The sequence below is a fragment of the Nerophis ophidion genome, linkage group LG14, assembly GCF_033978795.1.
Source record: "Nerophis ophidion isolate RoL-2023_Sa linkage group LG14, RoL_Noph_v1.0, whole genome shotgun sequence".
Taxonomy (NCBI): Eukaryota; Metazoa; Chordata; class Actinopteri; order Syngnathiformes; family Syngnathidae; genus Nerophis; species Nerophis ophidion.
The window spans coordinates 37,509,328-37,530,827 of NC_084624.1; the positions used below are offsets into that span (position 1 = coordinate 37,509,328).

At 42.6% G+C, this 21,500-nt stretch overlaps 3 protein-coding genes across 6 annotated transcripts; 2 read left to right on the forward strand and 1 right to left on the reverse strand.

Annotated features, from left to right (window-relative positions):
- Positions 1-3,857: 3,857 nt before the first annotated feature.
- Positions 3,858-8,420, forward strand: rpp40 (ribonuclease P/MRP 40 subunit). 2 transcript variants are annotated; one of them, XM_061920604.1, is made up of 8 exons: positions 3,861-4,109; positions 4,281-4,425; positions 4,487-4,555; positions 4,632-4,718; positions 6,059-6,163; positions 7,511-7,691; positions 7,772-7,906; positions 7,981-8,420. In XM_061920604.1, exons 1-8 carry the CDS (start codon positions 3,993-3,995, stop codon positions 8,132-8,134), a joined length of 993 nt encoding a protein of 330 aa, XP_061776588.1. In that variant the 5' UTR covers positions 3,861-3,992; the 3' UTR covers positions 8,135-8,420. The 2 variants fall into 2 exon arrangements, with proteins under 2 accessions (XP_061776589.1, XP_061776588.1); XM_061920605.1 differs by lacking the exon at positions 4,632-4,718 and having other exon boundaries at positions 3,858-4,109.
- A 251-nt stretch (positions 8,421-8,671) lies between these two features.
- On the reverse strand, positions 8,672-17,128 carry cdyl (chromodomain protein, Y-like). Of its 2 annotated transcripts, none has more exons than XM_061920596.1 (7): positions 16,544-17,128; positions 12,882-13,542; positions 12,540-12,793; positions 12,299-12,471; positions 9,850-10,060; positions 9,630-9,773; positions 8,672-9,556 (listed from the first exon to the last, which is right to left on the reverse strand). In XM_061920596.1, exons 1-7 carry the CDS (start codon positions 16,544-16,546, stop codon positions 9,398-9,400), a joined length of 1,605 nt encoding a protein of 534 aa, XP_061776580.1. In that variant the 5' UTR covers positions 16,547-17,128; the 3' UTR covers positions 8,672-9,397. The 2 variants fall into 2 exon arrangements, with proteins under 2 accessions (XP_061776580.1, XP_061776579.1); XM_061920595.1 differs by lacking the exon at positions 16,544-17,128 and adding an exon at positions 13,799-14,280.
- Positions 16,342-20,943, forward strand: si:dkey-154p10.3 (oocyte zinc finger protein XlCOF7.1). 2 transcript variants are annotated; one of them, XM_061920598.1, is made up of 7 exons: positions 16,342-17,165; positions 18,456-18,909; positions 18,979-19,042; positions 19,108-19,194; positions 19,270-19,403; positions 19,604-19,654; positions 19,745-19,892. In XM_061920598.1, exons 1-6 carry the CDS (start codon positions 16,680-16,682, stop codon positions 19,615-19,617), a joined length of 1,239 nt encoding a protein of 412 aa, XP_061776582.1. In that variant the 5' UTR covers positions 16,342-16,679; the 3' UTR covers positions 19,618-19,654; positions 19,745-19,892. The 2 variants fall into 2 exon arrangements, with proteins under 2 accessions (XP_061776582.1, XP_061776581.1); XM_061920597.1 differs by having other exon boundaries at positions 16,343-17,165; positions 19,531-19,654; positions 19,745-20,943.
- The last annotated feature ends 557 nt before the right edge of the window (positions 20,944-21,500 follow it).

The window sequence follows — 21,500 nt, forward strand, 5'->3', positions numbered from 1 at the left end:
CCAGTTCCTAAACGCAAGGCTGCCCTCTGCTGGAAGGATATTTTAAACTGTTATCTTAATTACATTAAAGAAACGATGCAGTAATAATAATTATAACAATAATTAAAATAATCCATCCATCCATCCATTTTCTACCGCTTATTCCCTTTCGGGGTCGCGGGGGGCGCTGGCGCCTATCTCAGCTACAATCGGGCGGAAGGCAGGGTACACCCTGGAATAATGACAACAATAAAATAATGTTTTTTGTTTCATATTGTTTTATTGATCAATGTGTGTCAACAACTACAATACCGAATGCAGCTGAGATAGACTCCAGAGGCCCCAAATGGGACAAGCGGTAGGAAAAGGATGGATATATATACATTGGGGCAAAAAAGTATTTAGTCAGCCACCGATTGTGCAAGTTCTCCCACTTAAAATGATGACAGACGTCTGTAATATTCATCACAGGTAAACTTCAACTGTAAGAGACGGAATGTAAAAAAAAATCCAGGAATGCACACTGATGGAATTTAAAATAATTTATTTGTAAATCATGGTGGAAAATAAGTATTTGGTCCACCATTCAAAGCTCTCACTGATGGAAGGAGGTTTTGGCTCAAAATCTTGCGATACATGGCCCCATTCATTCTTTCCTTAACACGGATGAATCGTCCTGTCCCCTTAGCACAAAAACATCCCCAAAGCATGATGTTTCCACCCCCATGCTTCACAGAGGTATGGTGTTCTTGCGATGCAACTCAGTATTTTTCTTCTTCCAAACACGACGAGTTGAGTTTATACCAAAATGGATACATGGATGATACAGCAGAGGATCGGGAGAATGTCATGTGGTCAAATGAAACCAAAATAGAACTGTTTGGTATAAACTCAACTCGTCAGCTACAATCGGGTGGAAGGCCTTACACCCTGCACAAGTCACCACCTCATCGCAGGGCTATATATATATATATATATAGCCCTATATATATATATATATATCTCAATCATCAGGAGAATGTCCTGATGATTGAGGGAACACCTCATGAAACAGTTCTGTAGAGATGAAATAGTCTTGTGATTTTTCCCACACGTACATATTGCGCTCTACCACGGTATCGAGCACTATTCTCTGGATAATCCAATTAAGACTCACATATATATATATATATATATATATACACATATATATATATGCCATACATTGTTTCCAAATATATAAATATTCATACATATGAATAATATTTGGAAACAATGTATGGTAAGCAGCACCAAGTTCCTTAGGGTGCATTGATTGATTGATTGAAACTTTTATTAGTAGATTGCACAATTAAATTAATATTCCGTACATTTGACCACTAAATGGTAACACCCGCATAAGTTTTTCAACTTGTATAAGTCGGAGTCCAGATAACTGACAAAATAACCTAGTCCCTACACACCGGAGCTCTTGTAAAAAGAGCTCAACAGCGCATGCACTTTTTGCGTTAGATGAAAAGTGCACAGCTCCATCCCCCCATTCTCACCACATTCTACAGAGGCACTATAGAGAGCCTACTGACCAACATCATCTCTGTCTGGACTGGAGCCTGCAGTGCCTCAGACTGGAAGTCTCTACAGATAGTGGTGAGGACGGCGGAAAAGATCATCAGGACTCCTCTTCTTCCTATCCAGGAGATCGCAAAAAGCCCCTGCCTGACCAGGGCTCAGAAAATCTGCAAAGACTCCTCCTACCCCCACCAAAGACTGTTTTCACTGCTGGACTATAGAAAGAGGTTCCGAAGCCTCCGAAACAGAACCACCAGGTTCTGTAACAGCTTCTTACCTCTGGCCGTAAGAATTGAACGTATCATAATTACAATTCCCCTCAAAATGTATTAACTCGCTGGAATAAAAAGACAATATAACATACATACATAAATGTGGATCCATATGAAAAAGTGCAATATATTTATCTATACAGTCATCTTTTTATTCATATATGCACCATGAATGGATTAACGTGGACCCCGACTTAAACAAGTTGAAAAACTTATTCGGGTGTTACCATTTAGTGGTCAATTGTACGGAATATGTACTGAGCTGTACAATCTACTAATAAAAGTTTCAGTCAATCAAAAAACCTTATTGCATTTTTATCCTGCACTCCCATGAGCTAATGCAACAAAATTTCGTTCTTATCTGTATTGTAAAGTTCAAATTTGAATGACAAAATAAGAAAGTCTAAGTCTAAAGGCCTACTGAAACCCACTACTACCGACCACGCAGTCTGATAGTTTATATTTCAATGATGAAATATTAACATTGCAACACATGCCAATACGGCCGGTTTAGTTTACTAAATTGCAATTTTAAATTTCCCGCGAAGTTTCCTGTTGAAAATGTCGCGGAATGATGACGCTTATGTTGACGCGTGCTTGTGACGCTATTGGTTGGAGCGGATATTTTATCCCAGCACCACTCATGGCTAAAAGTTGTCTGCTTTAATCGCATAAAACACAGTATTTTGGACATCTCTGTTGCTGAATCTTTTGCAATTTGTTCAATTAATAATGGAGACTATAAAGAAGAATGCTGTTCGTGGAAAGCGGTGGATTGCAGTTGCCTTTAGCAACCAAAACACAGCCGGTATTTCTTTGTTTGTTGTGAAGCTTTAATATGGAACAGAGCGGTCAAGCGAACATGTTTCCCGACTACATGTCAACCGGCAGGTTTCGGTGAGAAAATTGTGGTAATAAGTCGGCTCTTACCGGAGACATCAGCGGAGCTTGCGTCCTGCTGCAGCAGCTGTCAAAAAGGCTGCTGCGACTTTCTTGGGTCCTTCATGGCTTCCATAAGAGACAACGGTGGTCACCAAACCCCTCTGACTTTCGGGTATGACTTTATAATCTCACTAAAACACTAGTAACACAATAATCAGATGAGGGATTTTCCAGAATTATCCTAGTAAATGTGTCTAATAACATCTGAATCGCTTTCACTGCCCTCAACTTTTTTCTTTTTCTTTAGTGCTTCACTCTAACTTTCCTCTTTCATCCTCGCTCAAATTAATGGGGAAATTGTTGTTTTCTCGGTCTGAATAACTCTAGCTGCTGCTGGCTCACATTATAAACAATGTGAGGATGTGAGGAGCCCTACAACCTGTGACGTCACGCGCACATCGTCTGCTGCTTCCGGTACAGGCAAGGCTTTTTTATTAGCCACCAAAAGTTGCGAAATTTATCGTCGATGTTCTCTACTAAATCGTTTCAGCAAAAATATGGCAATATTGTGAAATGATCAAGTATGACACATAGAATGGATCTGCTATCCCCGTTTGAATAAAAAAATCTCATTTCAGTAGGCCTCTAAGTCTAAGTCTAATGTCAAACTTTAGCCTGTAAGCCATAACTTCACTATCCTCATCCGGGGTATGGCAGTAATGCACTTAATCAGCCTGAAACCACCGTTAAACAAAAGAAGAAGAAGAAGAAGAAGTAGAAGCACGCTGTCACGCCAAATTTCTTCCCCCTACAAAAACCTCCCCCACCCCATTTACTTCTGGGGTCATGATTAATACAGACGTTTTTTTAAAGCTATATTATAAAAATATAACGCTATATTTTAAAAATACAGAAGTTTTGCTAACGTTATATTACAAAAAAATCAAACAAACAATTTACAAACACAAGCTATGGGATGACTTAAGAGGAAACGTGAGGAAACGTAACCCCGGAAGTAAACGCGTCATCTCATAGTTTGTGTTTGTAAATTGTTTTTTTAATTGTATTTTTTATGATATAGCGTTAAAAAAACGTCTGTATTTTTATAATATAGTGTTAAATTTCTATAATATAGCGTTCATAAAACGTCTGTATTAATCATGACCCCAGAAGTAAATGGCGGGGAAAGTTTTTGTTGGGGGGAAGAAATTTGGCGTGACAACGCTCAGTGTGACCGGAAGTAGTGTGCAGCTTCAGTTCTGGTTGTAATTGTGGTGTTTTTCTCACGTTTGTCAGGGGTTGGCGGTTCCGATGGGCACAAATCTGGAGCGCAGCCCGCGGACACTACTTGTCAGTGAAAGGTCCAGTTTATTAGATGACAAGAACCGGCTAAGCGCTCAGGTGGAGCAGCAGCACTTTAATCACAAGGCAAGAAGATAAGCGTTAACATTAGCGTTGGTTGCAACTTAATCACGTGGGCAGAACAGCTGCGGTTGACTTTAAAACTCTCATTTTTGTCCGTCTATGTTATTTTTATAATTCACAAGTAGGTAGACACTCTGCGTGTTGTTTTTCAGAGTTGATCTTTTTACATCCCAGGTGACTGTGCTGCTGCCCGAGTGTGACTCCGCCCCCTCTCAGCTGGATGTGGCATTGAAGAGTTTCCAAAGTTTCTATTTGATCCGGAAACTGCCGCTCCATGAACTGCTGAACAAAGACTTTGTGCAGGCTGCTGTATGCCAAGGTATGCTGTTGGCACATGACATCACAAACAGGGCAGTCCATTAACTAGATGTGTGTTTCAGGAGGCGTGTATGGCCTGTCATACAAGACTCGAATTGAGGAAGACAACTGTGTCTTCCTATTGCCAAATGGTAATGATGTTATTGTATAGGCAGATGTGCAATAGCATTACACAAATGGCGTCTCACTAATGTCTCGTGCGTGCAGGACGCCTGTGTCTTTCTTTGGACAAGGACTCCTACGAGCTGTTAGGGGTTGAAGGGAAAGCATGGAAGTCAAAGTTGCCAAGATACGGTCTGACTCTGAATTGATTCTGGTGCAAAAAAAACTATACTTGCCAACCCTCCCGACTTTCCCGGGAGACTCCCGAATTTCAGTGCCCCTCCGCAAATCTCCCGGGGCAACCATTCTCCCGATTTCCCCCGGACAACAATATTGGGGGCGTGCCTTAAAGGCACTGCCTTTAGTGTCCTCTCTCACCTGAAAAGGAGACTATTATATATGTCTCCGTTATCCATAAGTTTATCTACAGTGGGGCAAAAAAGTATTTATTCAGCCACCGATTGTGCAAGTTCTCCCACTTAAAATGATGACAGAGGTCTGTAATTTTCATCATAGGTACCCTTCAACTGTGAGAGACAGAACGTGAAAAAAAAATCCAGGAATTCACATTGTAGGAATTTTAAAGAATTTATTTGTAAATTATGGTGGAAAATAAGTATTTGGTCAACCATTCAAAGCTTTCACTGATGGAAGGAGGTTTTGGCTCAAAATCTCACGATACATGGCCCCATTCAATCTTTCCTTAACACGGATCAATTGTCCTGTCCCCTTAGCAGAAAAACAGCCCCAAAGCATGATGTTTCCACCCCCATGCTTCACAGTAGGTTTGGTGTTCTTGGGATGCAACTCAGTATTCTTCTTCCTCCTTTTATAATTGTAAAGGACAAAGTTTTATCAACTGATTGCAATAATGTAAATTTGTTTTAACTATTAAACAAACCAAAAATACGACTTATTTTATCTTTGTGAAACATTGGACACAGTGTGTTGTCAAGCTTATGAGATGCGATGCAAGTGTAAGCCACTGTGACACTATTGTTTTTTTTTTATAAATGTCTGATAATGTCAATGAGGGATTTTTAATCACTGCTACGCTTAAATTATAACTAATATTGATACTGCTGTTGATAATATTCATTTTTGTTTCACTACTTTTGATTTGTTCTGTGTCGTGTTTGTTTTTTCCATTGCACTGTTTATTGCAGTTCTGAGTGTTGCTGGGTCAGGTTTGGTTTTGGAATTGGATTGCATTGTTATGGTATTGCTGTGTAGTGGTTTGTTGGATTGATAAAAAATATATGTATATATATATATATATATATTTTTTTTAACCGATTTTTAAAAATGAGAATCCATTCTGAATCGAACAACGTATTCGAATTGATTTTTTTCCCACACCTCTAATATATATATATATATATATATATATAAATACTTGAAAATATATACACCCTCCGCTACACCCCCACCCCATCTCCCGAGTTCAGAGGTCTCAAGGTTGGCAAGTATGATATAAACAGCATTAGCGTTGGCCTACCATGCTAACGCAATACCTATATGTGTACTTTCAGTCATTACAATTGATATGACTCTTGGTGAGCGGGGTTACCAGCGTCTACTCACAGGTCTGACGTCACGACTTCCATTAAAGATGGACTTCCTCTTGTGTCATTCAGGTGAGTTTGTTATCTGGAAAATGTATATTGTGTACTAATACATATACTCATGGTACACTAGCAAAGTATTAATGATAACCTTTTCACATAAAATGCTGATACATCCAAGAAATGTAATGTTACAATGTGATTAGGCGGGGCGATATATTGATATACCCGCTATATTGTGGGTTTGTCTCAGGGCGATATAGAAAATTAATATATCGTGATATTCGAGTTTACGTTCTCACGCAGTTGCTTTTAGCTACCGGCATTACACTGCAGGCTCTTCCCGCTCTTTGTTGTCTCTCCTTCTCACAGACAGCTAGCGCACCTTACTTACGTCACATACGTATACGCCCTCGCGGAGCAGAGAGGTAGCAGCATGGGTTACGTTAGCTGTGACGCTAGCGGAGCCATGCGAGTGGTAATAAGAGAGAAAGAAGGTGCAAATCTGGTAACAAATACAGGAAGAATTAATTCCCAAGAAAAACAGCAAGGGGTCCATCGTCTGGCGGTGGTTTGGCTTCAAGTGGGAATATGGCGAACAGACAACCGTAATTTGTCAAGTGTGGGGCAAAAGTGTTGCTACAAAAAGTAGCATTACTGCTAATATGTAGCATTATTTGAAAAGTCACCTGCTGGAGAATGAAGAGTGCTTACTCCGCATGTCAACATCTCCATTTGGTGCCACACGCCCACAAAATCAAAATGCCGAAGAAAACATTTCCAGATCAACACCGTATTAAAAAAAGGAGATAATGTCCGCAGTAACCTACCACATAGCAAAGGACGAACACTATTTGATTTCCTATTATGCAGCTCATTCTTATTTGACACTTATTGAAATTTCTTGTGTGACATCATGGACAAAGGTGCACTTTATTGGTTTTAAACTATTGTAGTGGCATTCTGTACATAAAGTGCACTTAGTGTTGTTTTGATATGTCATCTTAATGACATCATGCACAAAAGTGCACTAATAGCTTGTTTTAAGATGTCTCTGACAATCTTGCACTTCCTGTTTTGGAAATGACATGAATGTTTGTGCCACTGCTTTATAACTGTTTAATGAATACAGTTATGGTCATTTGACTTAGTTGTGATTTCCTTCTCTGCATGAAAGTTTAAAATAAGCATATATTAATGCAGTATGAAGAAGAATGTTTTAATGTATACACATATAATCATCATACTGGTGTGACTATATGTATCAAGTGTTAATTCAAGGCTAAGGCAAAATATCGATATATATTTATTGTGTATCGTGATATGGCCTAAAAATATTGAGATATTTAAAAAAAAAAAAAAAAAAAAGGTCCCATCGCCCAGCCCTAAATGTAATTTAAAGTTATTATTGGTATTCAGAGGGTGGAGCCATACTGCAGCCACTCCTTTCACGATATGACTGGTCCGAGCACACGCCGAAGGTCAGAAGTCAAATGCTGGCACAACTGCCCTGTCCTGCCCTGCTGACCTCTGACCTGCAGTCATACGACCCATTCAGCTTGCTGGAGTGGCTCGGCGCTGTGGCCGCCGACGTGAGCTGGTGAGAAGGCGGTCTGAGCAGTTGACACGCGTCTTCCTGCCATGTGACATTACTTTTTTTTTTTTTTTTTGTGGTCTTAGTGACAACAAGTCTGGCAGCTTCCTGTCCTCGTTGGCGTATCCAGAACCGACAAACACAACCGCTCAGAGCCTTAGCCTTTCTGTGTGCGGCCTGCTACTTCCTTGCGACATCCTGGTGCTCATTCAAGAGCTTAGGTAACCTCACAGCAGTCACCTCCCATCTCATGTCAAAATTGCTAATCAGCCCTGTGTCCTCACCTGCGTAACAGGCGTTACCTGGAGCGACCCCGCTCGATGTCCTGGGTGGCCATGACTGTTCATGGCTTCATTGATAATCTGCACGCGCATGGTGGACCTTTCTACACTCTGGTCCTCTTCCAAGACCAAACCTACTGCCTGCACATGGCCACGCCTACCTCATGACCACACCTACTGCCTGCAGATGGCCACGCCTACCACATGACCACACCTACTGCCTCATGGCCACGCCTAAACTGTGACCAATTGTTCCAATGGAACCTAATGGGTCATAATTAAAGCATTAATGAGGTATCATTATTCCATCCATCTATTTTCTACCGCTTGTCCCTATAGGGGTCGCAGGGATTGCTGGAGCCCATCCCAGCTGCATTTGGGCGGAAAGCGAGGCACACCCTGGACAAGTCGCCACCTCGTGTTCTTTAAAAAAAAAAAAATACAACTATTGTGGCAGTTATTGAAAGTAGTGAGCATGTACAAATGTACAGGTGATGTGGTAGTGACAGACAAGTCGATGTGGGCAACGCTAAACAGCACGTTGGTCCGCTCCATAGGAAATATGAGTACAACAAAAATCCAAGTACTGCAGGAGGAAGTTTTTTTTTTTTTCACCAAAGCACATCTATTTCAAAATAGCACGACAATAATACAGAAGAGTAACATGTTCAAATGAATGGGTATGTTTTTTAAAAAAAAACACAATTTGCTATGTTAAAGGTGTTTAATAAACATGTCAAGTGAATAAATAGTACTTTGTCTTTCTTCACTCTTTGTTAATGCAAAATCCATTAATTTACAATAAAATATTTAATTGTAATTTATCCAAATCCACATAAATCTGAGTACAAAATGTAATTGTTTGACGGCACTATAAAGACATCTATTTGATGACCAAAAACTGCTGCACACATTTTACATTTGGAAAAAGTTAGAAAATGGCCGAGACTTTCCAACATATTTAATCTGGTGGTCCATATAGTTTTAATCATAATTTAAAACTTGAGAACAAGTTGGTGTTTTTCTTAACGGTAGGGGTCGACGTCACTTCATGTCTTTTATCCACCCATTCATTTTCTACCGCTTGTCCCTCTTGCGGTGGGGGCAGGAGGAGGGGTTGCTGGAGCCTATCCCAGCTTCACTCGCTTTCAGAAAAGATGAAAACATCATTTCTCGTTAAGGTTAGAGGAGATTAGGGCAAAAGGTTAAAGTTCACTCTCAGTAAAAGGCACAATGATATGGCATCCATGTGAACCAGGACAGGAGCACGCCCAAAAGTCAATTGCCCAGCAGTTTCCGTCGTTTCTACCCAGTTCTAAGGACTTTCATGCTGGGATGGAGGAGACTCAGGTGAACTAATGAGCTAGCTTAGCTCTTATCACATACTGCAGTTTATTCTCCTACAATCAAGTTCTGCTCCTAAAAAGATTCCTAGTAGAGCTCCGACTTTTTCTGCAGGTGCTTTAAGATGGCGTCGGTTCCCTGCGACGAGCCCCAAATTCTCTTCAAGGCCTCGCACTCGCGCTCGTTGGTTTGCTCAAGCGCACTGCGGCTGGTGTTCCTCACCAGGGCTTTGGACTCACGCAAAACCTGCAGCCAGGAAGTGGAAGACATGTAGAAAAAGCTTCCGTGTGAGCGTGTTGCGTGTGTACACATGACTCACAAGAGAGTCGACTGCTACCAGCTCTTTGATTCTCAACATCACTTCCTGTGCGAAGGTTCCCGTCCACAGAACCTGCGACACCAATCCTTTAGAACACGCCTCCTGAGCCGTCAACTTCCTGCCACTTAGAAGCAGCTCGTTAGCCTGCAAAAGCACAGAACATTCCCTGTGTTAGCCTGGAGTGTCTGCTAGGAGGTAAGCCTGGCATGGGTCGACCAACCGAGGGCGGGCCCATGATGCGGGGGAAGGTGAAGGAGGAGCAGGCGTCGGGGGTCTGTCCGTAAGACGTGTACGGCGTCTGGAACCAGGCCTTCTCGTTGGCCCAGACCACGTCACAGAGTGGCAAAATGGCAGCACCCAGGCCGACAGCCGGCCCGTTAACGGCAGCTACGATGGGCTTCCTGAACTGGATAAAAGTGTTGACGAATGTCCTGAGGAAGAGTAGGTCTGGTTAAAAGTTATTTGAATTTCATTAATTTTTTTTCAATAAATCCCCCTTCAAATGTTTCCATGCCCATTATTAACTACAGTTGCACCTAGTTTCTTTTCTTTTCATAGTTTATTTCGAACATGAGCACATTTACAACACAATACATCACACAGTTTCATATCACCTTACATCGCATCATGTCCGAAAAGGAGTAGGAAGAAGCAAAGCTTATTTAATCCTACCCCTTTCCCACATCAGAGCGCCCACAAATATATACATTCATCTACTGACTTTCCTTACAGCAAAATAGCAAAATGACATCCGTGAATGAGTAATACAACAGTTCTGTAACATTTATTTTATTCATTTACAGTTTATCGCTCGTAATTTGTTCCGGACATGACTCTGGCAAATGAATTCCCACAAAGTAGGAATAATTAATTATAAATCAAATATGTTCATGGCTAAGGCACAAATAACCTGTTTATGATATTATAAATACATTTTTTCAACATTATGAGAGTCCTTTACACATGAAGTAACATTTTAGTAACATATCTTACTCCAATGTACCGTATTTTCTTGAATTGCCACCGGGGAACTAATAAATTTAAAACCTCTTCTCACTCCTGATCTTACAAAAGGCATGCGGTAAAAGTAAGCATGCGCTAATCATTTTAAAACCTCTTCTCACTCTGGGACTTACCAAATGTATGCAGTAAAAATTTGAGTGTGATGTAAGCTTGGAGCTTAAATCCTACTGAATAGCTCTTAATCTTCTTCCCTTCATGCGATTTCAAATTACCGGTATTGAAATCAGCCTCCTCCATTTTGAAAATGATGACAGGGGAAGTGTCACTCGTGACGTCACGAGTTTGACCAGGCGGTAATACTAAGCATGCGCTAATTATTTTGGGAAGCGAGTTTGACCCGGCAGTAATTCAAGGCAGGCGCATACTATATGCCATGCGGCAATTCAAGGAAATACGGTAGTCATGCTGCCTGAGGCTGAGCCAATCAGTAGCCATGACACTAAAAAGCATGCACTGATTGGTTTGGTCTCCTTTCGTGGGAAATCCTACTGTAGTATTGATATCTTAGATGAACTAAGCCATTTTATGCTTGGAAATTCTCAATTTGTTCAAAGCAGCCTCAGAAACCTTGGTGTTGTGTTTGATCCGTCAATGTCTTTGGAGGGTCACTGTTGTCAACTGACCATTAACTGTTTTTATCATCTCAGAAATATTTCTTTGAATTGAGAAATTTGTTGTCAAAATTGGATCTCGAAATGATCATCCAAGCGTTCATTTCGTCTCACATTGACTATTGCAAATCCCTTTTCACTCTTTTCAACAAGTCAACGCTAAAGAGGCTTCGGACTGTACAAAATGCAGCTGCCAAACTTTTGACCGGTGCACCGAAAACCGCCCACATCACCCCCGTTTTATCCAGTCTTCATTGGCTTCCAGTTAAAATCCGCTTTGAGTTAAAGATTTTAGTCCTGACTTTCCGTGCGTTGCATGGTGGGGCCCTTCAGTACATCACTGACTTGCTATACCACTACTCCTGAGGGTGCAGCCTCTGGTCTTCAGGCCAGGGTCTTCTAAAGATCCCAAAAACTTGTTTTAAAATCCGTGGAAACCTGGCATTCCAGGCTATAGCTACCAGACTCTGGAACAATTTGCACCAGTCCCTCCGTGATCTTGACTGTGTTGAAACATTTTAAACTTCTCTTTTTAATAAAGCTTTTAGATAATGCACCTTTTAACTATAATTTTTAATCCACTTTGTATCTTTTTTATGAGATTGCCCCTGTTGTTTTAATTGAATTGTTGTTTTATTGTTGTTTTGTGTGAATGTGAGTGTGAATGTTGTCTATCTGTGTTGGCCATGCAATGAGGTGACGACTTGTCCAGGGTGTAACCCGCCTTCCGCCCGATTGTAGCTGAGATAGGCACCAGCGCCCCCTGAGACCCCAAAAGGGAATAACCGGTAGAAGATGAATGAATGGATGTTGTTTTACTTCACCTATGTTTTGTAAAGTGCTTTGTGATTTTATCTGTGACAAGCACTTTATAAATAAAATTTACTTACCTAATTTAGAAAAAAATGCTATATATGCTTTTTTCTTTTTAATAACACAAAAATCTGCAATATTTGACGCACGACAACTGTATTTGAATCAACAGCGCAGCTGCTTGTGAGAGGAAGTAGTGCACCATCCAAGAATGCGTCTCACCTGATGATTTCAGCCATTTTGATGCTCTCCTTCTTCCTGTCTTCCGTCAAACATTTGATGAAGCGCAGGAAGTCGAGGCCGCAGCAGAAGACGCTCCCGATGGCGCCCAACAACACCAGCTTGCTGTCGTCCGATGCCGCCGTTGCCATTGCGCTCTGGATCTCCTTCATCACCTGGTTAACAAGGAGAAAATGACCAAAAAAAAACATACTTTGTTTGGAGGGGGGCGTGGCCTGCATACCTCAGGGTTGAGGGCGTTGTTCTCCGAGCTCTTGGTGGACAACATGATGTGCGTGAAGCCGTCTTGCTTCTTCACCACGATGTCGCGGTAGCGGTAGGCACTCTCGGTCTGCCGCACACTGAAGCGCAAACGCTTGTCAAAAGCGCAGCGCTCCTCCAGACGGCGCTTTGCTGTTGCGCCCGTCACCACGGTAACCGAGCTCTGCGGCCCAGACATCCTGCCAGCAGTAAGGGCCTCCATCATTCCCGAGGCGCCTAAGAGAATACAAAGCCGTGTGGGCGGGGCTTACATCCAATCATGTCGCATGAGAAGTAATGTTCCTTTTTGACCCTTTACTCCTACCTGTCCCACTCAGGGAGCACATGGCGCCAGGCGTGATGGGCAAACGTGGCGTGGCCTGGGTGTTTGGGCAGCGTGACCTGATCCCCATGCGAGCACGCTCCTCCCCCGGGCCTAGCTGGAACCCGGTGGGTTGCTGGAGGGCGACCTCTGGCGCGACAGTATGGGCGTCGCGGGCTCCAACGTCCAGACTGTGTGCCGCCTCACTGGGGGAGTCCTCGGAGTCCAAGTGGCTATTCATGGGACTCTTGGGGACCAGGATCTTAATCCCGCTTTTGAAGAAGTCCAGGCTGCGCCGGGTGGGACCGACCAGATGTGCTGACATCGGACTCACCGACGAGTGTGACAGGTTGTTTAGTAAAGTGGAGGATCGACCCTCTGAGGTTTGATTCGGGCCCGTGGTCAGAGGTTGGCTGGGGTCTGGGGGTGGGCCGCAGTGGGGTCTGGAGGCCGAGCCACAAAGATAGCTGCGGGTGGAGCGCAACAAGGTGGTGTTTCTCTGACGCTGTACCTGCTGGCGATTAAATTCGTGCACGTACACCATGCATGTGGACAGGTGACTCTCAGGTTCCCAGGTGTCACCCTCAGAGCCATAACCTCTCCACCTGACCAGGTACTCCACCCTCCCCTTTTTGCTCTTCCTCTTATCCACGATCTTCTCCACCTGTGGCAGACGACAGTTCATTTACATATTCATTTTACGACACAATACGTAATACATATTGACAAAATTCGAACGTCACTTTCTCTTTTATCAAATGTACATGCTATTTAATTAGCTTCAGTGTGGACTTTCAACAAACTGTCCACAACTATGAGCTGAAATTACTTTAGAAGATGCTTCGAACAAAGTCGTCACTCAAGCACACACATAAACCTTCGTGAGGTTTAGAACTTGAACGTTAGCATGTTAGCATCACCTCGTAAAAGTCTTCCGTCGCCATGGAGACGGATCGAAAGAGCCAACAACTTCGTCGGACGTCTTCAGGCGGTCGGAACCATCAAAAGAAGACGGTGGTTCCGTTCTTTTTACCTGGTGAACGTCACGATGATGACTTTCTTTCCCGCACGCAACTAGCCGTTAGCCGTTAGCTATTTGACTTTCGACTACAGGAAGCCGATGTGCGGACTGATCTTCACAATAAAAGCATGGAGTGAACGGAAACAGGGACGTTTTAACACTCACTTATGTTCTAACTTTAAATGTAAATCAGAAACATAACATGAAATTAAATATATACCACGTAGAGGAGTAAATATCCACATAAATAAACTAAACTAACAGCACGTTGTTGACAGCCCACTCTGACTCACCTAAAAAACTGTTATTAAGCTATAATTGAGTGGTGATTGTGGTGAGACGCCTAAAACTGTCCAAAAAATAATATGAGGGAGAAAAAGTCTAGTTAAAACAAAAAAAAAAGGTTCATTATAAAGGAAAACAATACTCCTTGATTAAAAATCCAATGAATTTTAATAATACAAAAGTTCACGCAGTTTATTTCTGGAAAAAACTTGATTAAATAAAAAGTTATTTTGTAATAAACGTGTGTCATTGTGTAAAAGCGGATGAAGTAGATAAAGTACATTTATGGCTTCTGGAAGAAATTACATTATTTTACTGTGTGTCACAAATATAATCAATTTACCACTGAAGAAGCAAGCAGCCTTTAAGTACAAATAGATTAAAAAAAATAAATGGGCCAGTTTGTCAGATAATTCCTGAAGCTGCCATACAGGTTAATGAATGAACAAAATAAATACGTTGAATTGCAAAATAAATAAATTGTGAAATATCCTTTGCAAACCTTTAGTAGCACAGATAAAGTACAGGGGAATTTTGCATTATTTAAATACATACCCTGTTCCATATGTTATGATATTTTGATTCAAGTACTTGTCGTACAGCAAGTCTTACTTTACTCTCTTTAACAATTTTTGTTTGTGATGTTGATTGCTCAACCCTGTGAATGTCTGCAATGCTGAAATGTGTTGAAACTTGGAAGAGCGTCAGGTTTGTATAGTCAGTATTTGTTTGTGTGGTCGGTTGTTCAATAATAAAAATAAAACAACATAACGCAAGTCATTATTTCCTAAAACTAATTAACCAGTACTTTTTGCTCCCTAGTCAAATATTAGGTGTACTTATTATTTTATATTACTTTAAATTACAATGTCCTGAAATGCGTTACTAAAACGACCTTTTTTCATCTCCGTAATATCGCTAAAATTTGCTCCATTTTGTCCACCAAAGACACTGAGATCGTTATTCATGCGTTTGTTACGTCTCGCCTCGATTACTGTAACGTATTATTTTCGGGTCTCCCCATGTCTAGCATTAAAAGACTACAGTTGGTACAAAATACGGCTGCTAGACTTTTGACAAGAACAAGAAAGTTTGATCATATTACGCCTGTACTGGCTCACCTGCACTGGCTCCCTGTGCACTTAAGATGTGACTTTAAGGTTTTACTACTTACGTATAAAATACTACACGGTCTAGCTCCAGCCTATCTTGCTGATTGTATTGTACCATACGGCAAGAAATCTGCTTTCAAAGGACTCCGGCTTATTAGTGATTCCCAGAGCCCAAAAAAAGTCAGCGGGCTATAGAGCGTTTTCCGTTCGGGCTCCAGTACTCTGGAATGCCCTCCCGGTAACAGTTCGAGATGCTACCTCAGTAGAAGCATTTAAGTCTCACCTTAAAACTAATTTGTATACTCTAGCCTTTAAATAGACTCCCTTTTTAGACCAGTTGATCTGCCGTTTCTTTTCTTTTTCTCCTTTGTCCCACTCTCCCTTGTAGAGGGGGTTCGGTACGGTGGCCATGGATGACGTACGGGCTGTCCAGAGTCGGGACCCAGGATGGACCGCTCGTCCAGAGTCGGGACCCAGGATGGACCGCTTGCCTGTGTATCGGCTTGGGACATCCCTGCGCTGCTGATCCGCCTCCGCTTGGGATTGTTTCCTGCTGGCTCCGCTGTGAACGGGACTCTCGCTGCTGTGTTGGATCCGCTTTGGACTGGACTCTCGCGGCTGTGTTGGATCCATTATGAATTGAACTTTCACAGTATCATGTTAGACCCGCTCGACATCCATTGCTTTTGTCCTCTCCAAGGTTCTCATAGTCATCATTGTCACCGACGTCCCACTGGGTGTGAGTTTTCCTTGCCCTTATGTGGGCCTACCGAGGATGTCGTTGTGGTTTGTGCAGCCCTTTGAGACACTAGTGATTTAGGGCTATATAAATAATCATTGATTGATTGGTTGATTGATAAATCTCGGCAAACCAACTTTCTGAACTTGTTGATCAATTTGTAAAAAAGACAAAATTCTTAATGTTCCACGCGGTGTTTAGCAAAAAAATCGAAAAGCGAGATGATTAATCCTTTTAAACTTGGATTGTTGTAGAAAATACACTGCTTTTCACTTCTGCCTGTTGGGGGCAGCACTGACAAACAAACGTTTAGTTAAAGGCAGAAGAAGAATATAGAAGCAATAGAAGAAGACAAAGATGACGAAACAACAACAACGGAATACCGACTTCACTAAAGTCAGGGACACTTTGAATGTTTTGTAATCAACTTTTATATAAATATTTGATGTCATTAAAGTTTCCGCTAGCATGTTAGCATCAGCACAGCGACGCCTTATTAGCATTTTACCATTAGCACCGTTGTAGCCTGATCGCGTAGACTTCACGTGACAATTTCTGCCTTTTTTAAATCAACCATTGGCTCAGACCTCCATCTTTACTCCGTTTCTCTAACCGAGCTTTCGTCAGTGACATCAGACGGAACAATGTCCCCCTACAGGGTCAAAGGGCACGACATCCAGCACACGTCACATACGGAACCTGCGGCCGGCGGTGACGTCACAAATTCAAGCTGGAAGCAACGTTACCGTGACGTCAGTCCCGTAACGTTACAGCTGAGCGGCGGCGCTGTTAGAGCCAGTCTGTACTGTGACATGATTGATGGCCTCAGCGGCCTGGCAGAATCCTTCCTGGTGGAGATTTACCGCTGTAAGCTTTGCCAGTTCACCTGCGACCTGAAGACCACCATCAGCAGCCACCTGCTGCTCAGGCACCACCCCCCTTCCCTCACTTCGCTCGCCTGCATGGACCGGGCCGAAGAGGCGGGGCTTCGGCAGGCGGCGTTGGTCTTCCCGCTGGACCTGGCAGAGGCCAAACAAAGTGAGGACGATGAGGACTTCCTGCTCTACAACATGCTGGACAACATGAGCCCGCCCACCTGTGACGTCATCAGCACTGAGGGAGGGCTGCAGGTAACACGTGCGCACAAAATATACGTCACGTGACATCATCTAACCCAGGGTTTTTCAACCTGTTTTGAGCCAAAGCACATTTTTTGCGTTGGAAAAATGCAGTGGCACACCACCAGCAGAAATCACTAAAAAACAAAACTCAGTTGACCGTAAAAAGTCGTCGCAATTGTTTGATATGACTTTAAAGCATAACCAAGCATGCATCACTATAGCTCTTGTCTCAAAGTAGGTGTACTGTCACCACCTGTCACATCACACCCTGACTTATTTGGACTTTTTTGCTGTTTTCCTGTGTGTAATGTTTGTTCTTGTCTTGCGCTCCTATTTTTTTGGCATTTTCCTATAGCAGTTGAAGTGAAGTGAAGCGCTTTACATAGTGAAACCCAATATCTAAGTTACAATTAAACCAGTGTGGGTGGCACTGGGAGCAGGTGGGTAAAGTGTCTTGCCCAAGGACACAACAGCATCGACTAGGAAGGCGGAAGCGGGGATCAAACCTGCAACCCTCAAGTTGCTGACACGGCCACTCTACCAACCGAGCTAAACGGCCCCATTTCATGTCTTACTTTGAGAGATATTTCCCGCATCTACTTTGTTTTAGCAATCAAGAATATTTCAGTTGTTTTTACCCTGTGATGATGTGGCGACTTGTCCAGGGTGTACGCCACCTTCCGCCCGATTGTAGCTGAGATAGGCTCCAGCGCCCCCCGTGACCCCGAAGGAAATAAGCAGTAGGGAATGGATGGATTATCCTTCTTTGTGAGGACATTGTTGATTGTCATGCACGGATGTACTTTGTGGACGCCGTCTTTGCGCCGCAGTAAGTCTTTGCTGTCGTCCAGCATTCTGGTTTTGTTTACTTTGTAGTTCAGTTTTAGTTTGGTTCCGCATAGCCTTCTCTAAGCTTCGATGCTTTTTCTTAGGGACACTCACCATTTTTTTTTAATTTTTTATTTTATTTATTTATTTATTTTTTAAGCATTAAATACCTTTTTTACCTTCACACTGCCTCCTGCTGTTTCCAACATCTACAAAGCAATTAGTTACCGGCTGCCACCTACTGAATTGGGAGAGTATTACACGGTTATTCTAGACAACACCGACACTCAACAACAACACATCATTTGCAGACTACAATTACTGTTTTGCGAAAAACTTTTTTTACCCCAAATAGGTGAAATTAGATCATCTCCCACGGCACACCCGAATGTATCTCATGGCACACAAGTGTGCCGCGGCACAGTGGTTGAAAAACACTGATCTAACCGAATGGGCATGTATTTCCTGCAGGTCAGCCGTCTGTTTGAGGATGACGAGTCCATCTTCTCTCTAAAAAGGACGCCTGAGGAACTACCCGGTCCCACTGACACCCCCGCCACTCAGGAAGAAATGGCGCAGTCCGCCCACCTGAAGACGCTCGGACTCTGCCGCATCACCGCCGCCCGTACGCCTTTGCCGCCCGTTTCTGTCAAACTGCATCTGGCTGATAACTCGGACCAACTGACGCGCATGGACACCCGGAAAGACGCCAAAAGACGGCGTCTGTCGTGTCCCGTGTGTCTGGTGAAGCTGCCGTCCAGGCGGCTGATGGACGCGCATAACAAGTGTCACAAGTCATCAAGTGGCACCGTCTGCTGCAAACCGACACCTAATAGGTTGGTGGAACTAAGGCCTGATTGGAGGAAGCGCCGCAGGAGGAAGGAGGAGAAAATAGAAGAGGACTGTTCAAAAGACGAGAACGCAGGTGAAAATCTTTTAGAAAGTAGAATAGATCTGTGATCAATAAGTGTTAATATTTACATGTCGGCTGCAGATAAAAGTCAACTGTTGATTCGATCAGCTGACAGCAGGAAAAAGAAGAAGACGCACCCAGACAGGTGATGATTGACAGCTGGGACATCATCCCTGCAGCTGACTCACTTTTTTGGACTTGTTGCCACAGCCACTTGTCAGCGACATCGAAAGATGACGACGAAAAAGACGAAGAAGAAGAGTCATCGTCTGGTTTCATCTGCTCGCTTTGTCACAGGTGGCGTCATTACCCACTGTCCCCCACCCCGCATCTGACGTGGACCAATCAGAGAAGTTTTTGTTCCCTTCGCAGGAAGTTCTCTAGCAAAGTGACACTGCAGCGCCACCTGGGGGTCCACAGTGGAGACAAACCTTTCTCATGTCCTCACTGTTCTTATAGGAGCCGACTGAAGGAGTCTCTTCTGCAACACATCAGGACACACACAGGTCTCACATACACACACACACACAACTTAAGTTGACATGAGCTGCTGACACTGATTGTGTGTGTGTGTGTGTGTGTTTGTGTGTGTGTGTGTGTTTGTGTGTGTGTGTGTGTGTGTTGCATGTGTAGGTGAGAAGCCGTTCAAGTGTGTTGAGTGTTCGTATGCGTCCATTGATCGCAGTTCTCTGCTGCGACACTCCAGAACTCACAGCTTAGAGAAACCTTACAAGTGTCAACACTGTGACTACCGCAGGTAAGACATTTACGCACACACACACACACACACACACACACACACACACACACTGCATACCAACATTTTTGTCTATTTTTTTATTGCTAGTATCCAGAAGAAAAGTTTGGATCTTCACGCCCGGCGCCATCACACCGGAGAGACGTTTCCATGTCAACAGTGTGAGTATTCCAGTCCTGACCGCCAGCTGCTTCTGCGACACACACGCAGACGCCACGCCCCCTCCCAGAGAAAGTCGTCCAATCTGTTTTGAGTGCCAGCTGGTTTGGACTTAAAAGGCAATACAGCAAAGACGGAATCATGTTATTCAAAATGGATGAAATAATGCATAAGAAGACTATATAAGTGTCCCAGTCCGCTTTGTGTTTGACGTGGGGTCGTGAAAAGTTCCTAAAAGATTTCCCCAAAGTGTCAGTGTGTCAGGTAAGCTAAATTGTTACAGGCTATATATAAATATATATATATTTTTTACTATATTTTTTCAATAAATTTATAGAAAACAAGAAAATACCGCTTTTGGGCTTTTATCCTTAAAATTTCTACCGCAAGTCTGACATGAAATATTTGTCACAATATGTCACAGTTTCAAAGATTTTACATAAATATATGTTTTGGTCAATTCAAAGTACATTTGTACTAGACTAAAATCTTCATGTAGTATAAAGTCCTGTTAGTTTTATTTTCATACTAATTCACAACCAAAGTTATATGCAAGCACTTTACAAGTGGAGAAGGTTTAGAAGCATTTGTACAGAACCAATTGAACCCCACATGTGCAAGCACTTTGCGACAGGGGCAAGTACAAACCACAACAGACAGCATTGAGTAGAATCACTACCGTCACCTCGCAGCTCCACCACCAACAATAACATACTGTAAATGTGAGGTGCTGGCTGCACCTCCAGAAGCAGGGAGCACCTTGTGTTAGTTTGTGTAGTGTAAATAACATAGAAACATCAAGGTTGTGGCGATAATTTAAATATTCATTTGCCGGTCATGCACTCTCTTGACTACTGCTGTTATTCACGTCACATCCCGTTGTTGCCTCAGATTCAAGCCCATGGTGGGCAAACAAGAAGTCAAGTGAAATTGGAGTGAAAATGTCACATGCATGCAATGTTCTCGCCTGTGGAAATGTTTACAATAGGGATTTTGGTGAAAGTTATTCTAGAGTTCCTAACACAAAGAGAAAATAGTTGCAATGATGCAAAGAAACGTTGCTGCTGTGTTGAACATGTCGCTCTCGTTGATGGGACCAAAATAAACGATAAAGTCCTCCTTATGAATGATTTAGTTGTATTATTTGTCATTTGTGTATATTTTCTTTAGGAAACTTACAACTTGGGTGTTGTTGTTGTGTATATTATGCAATATTTAGCCTTGAGTGCATCGCTAAGTAGCACTATAAATTACATTAATAAATCTCCCATATGCTGCATAGTCAACAAACTCCAAGTTTAACCCTCAAGTTTGAGTTGATTTTCCCTATGATGTTTAACTCTGAGTGTTGGGTTGCAGAACAGCTAAACTGAGTTAGTTCAATCAATCCTGAGTATACTTACTCAGACCACAATAAAAAAAAACATGATCGATGGAGCGCTGATTTTATGATTCATACATCCATCCATCCATTTTCTACCGCTTATTCCCTTTGGGGGCGCGGTGCCTACCTCAGCTACAATTGGGCGGAAGGCACCGTACACCCTGGACAAGTCGCCATCTCATTGCAGGATTCTTTGATTCACAAGAGTAATTTGGGACAGAAAAGGCTGTCTTTTTTTACCCAGCTGGGACTGAAAGTATTCATGTTTGATTATGGTATTAACTGACAAAGTCAATGTAAGTA

Bases quoted from the DNA above. Each gene is read 5' to 3' on its own strand.
- cdyl (XM_061920595.1), bottom strand. From the start codon at position 13,822: ATGGCGACGGAAGACTTTTACGAG. The intron at 12,472-12,539 runs GTATGCAGGCCA...CTTGTTAACCAG, and splicing joins ACAACGCCCTCAACCCTGAG to GTGATGAAGGAGATCCAGAG. The intron at 9,557-9,629 runs GTGAGTCATGTG...TCCTGGCTGCAG, and splicing joins TGGTAGCAGTCGACTCTCTT to GTTTTGCGTGAGTCCAAAGC.
- si:dkey-154p10.3 (XM_061920597.1), top strand. From the start codon at position 16,680: ATGTCCCCCTACAGGGTCAAAGGGCACGACATCCAGCACACGTCACAT. The intron at 18,910-18,978 runs GTGAAAATCTTT...TGTCGGCTGCAG, and splicing joins TTCAAAAGACGAGAACGCAG to ATAAAAGTCAACTGTTGATT. The intron at 19,404-19,530 runs GTCTCACATACA...TTGCATGTGTAG, and splicing joins ACACATCAGGACACACACAG to GTGAGAAGCCGTTCAAGTGT.
- rpp40 (XM_061920604.1), top strand. From the start codon at position 3,993: ATGGGCACAAATCTGGAGCGCAGCCCGCGGACACTACTTGTCAGTGAA. The intron at 4,719-6,058 runs GTCTGACTCTGA...GTGTACTTTCAG, and splicing joins GTCAAAGTTGCCAAGATACG to TCATTACAATTGATATGACT. The intron at 7,907-7,980 runs GTAACCTCACAG...CCTGCGTAACAG, and splicing joins GTGCTCATTCAAGAGCTTAG to GCGTTACCTGGAGCGACCCC.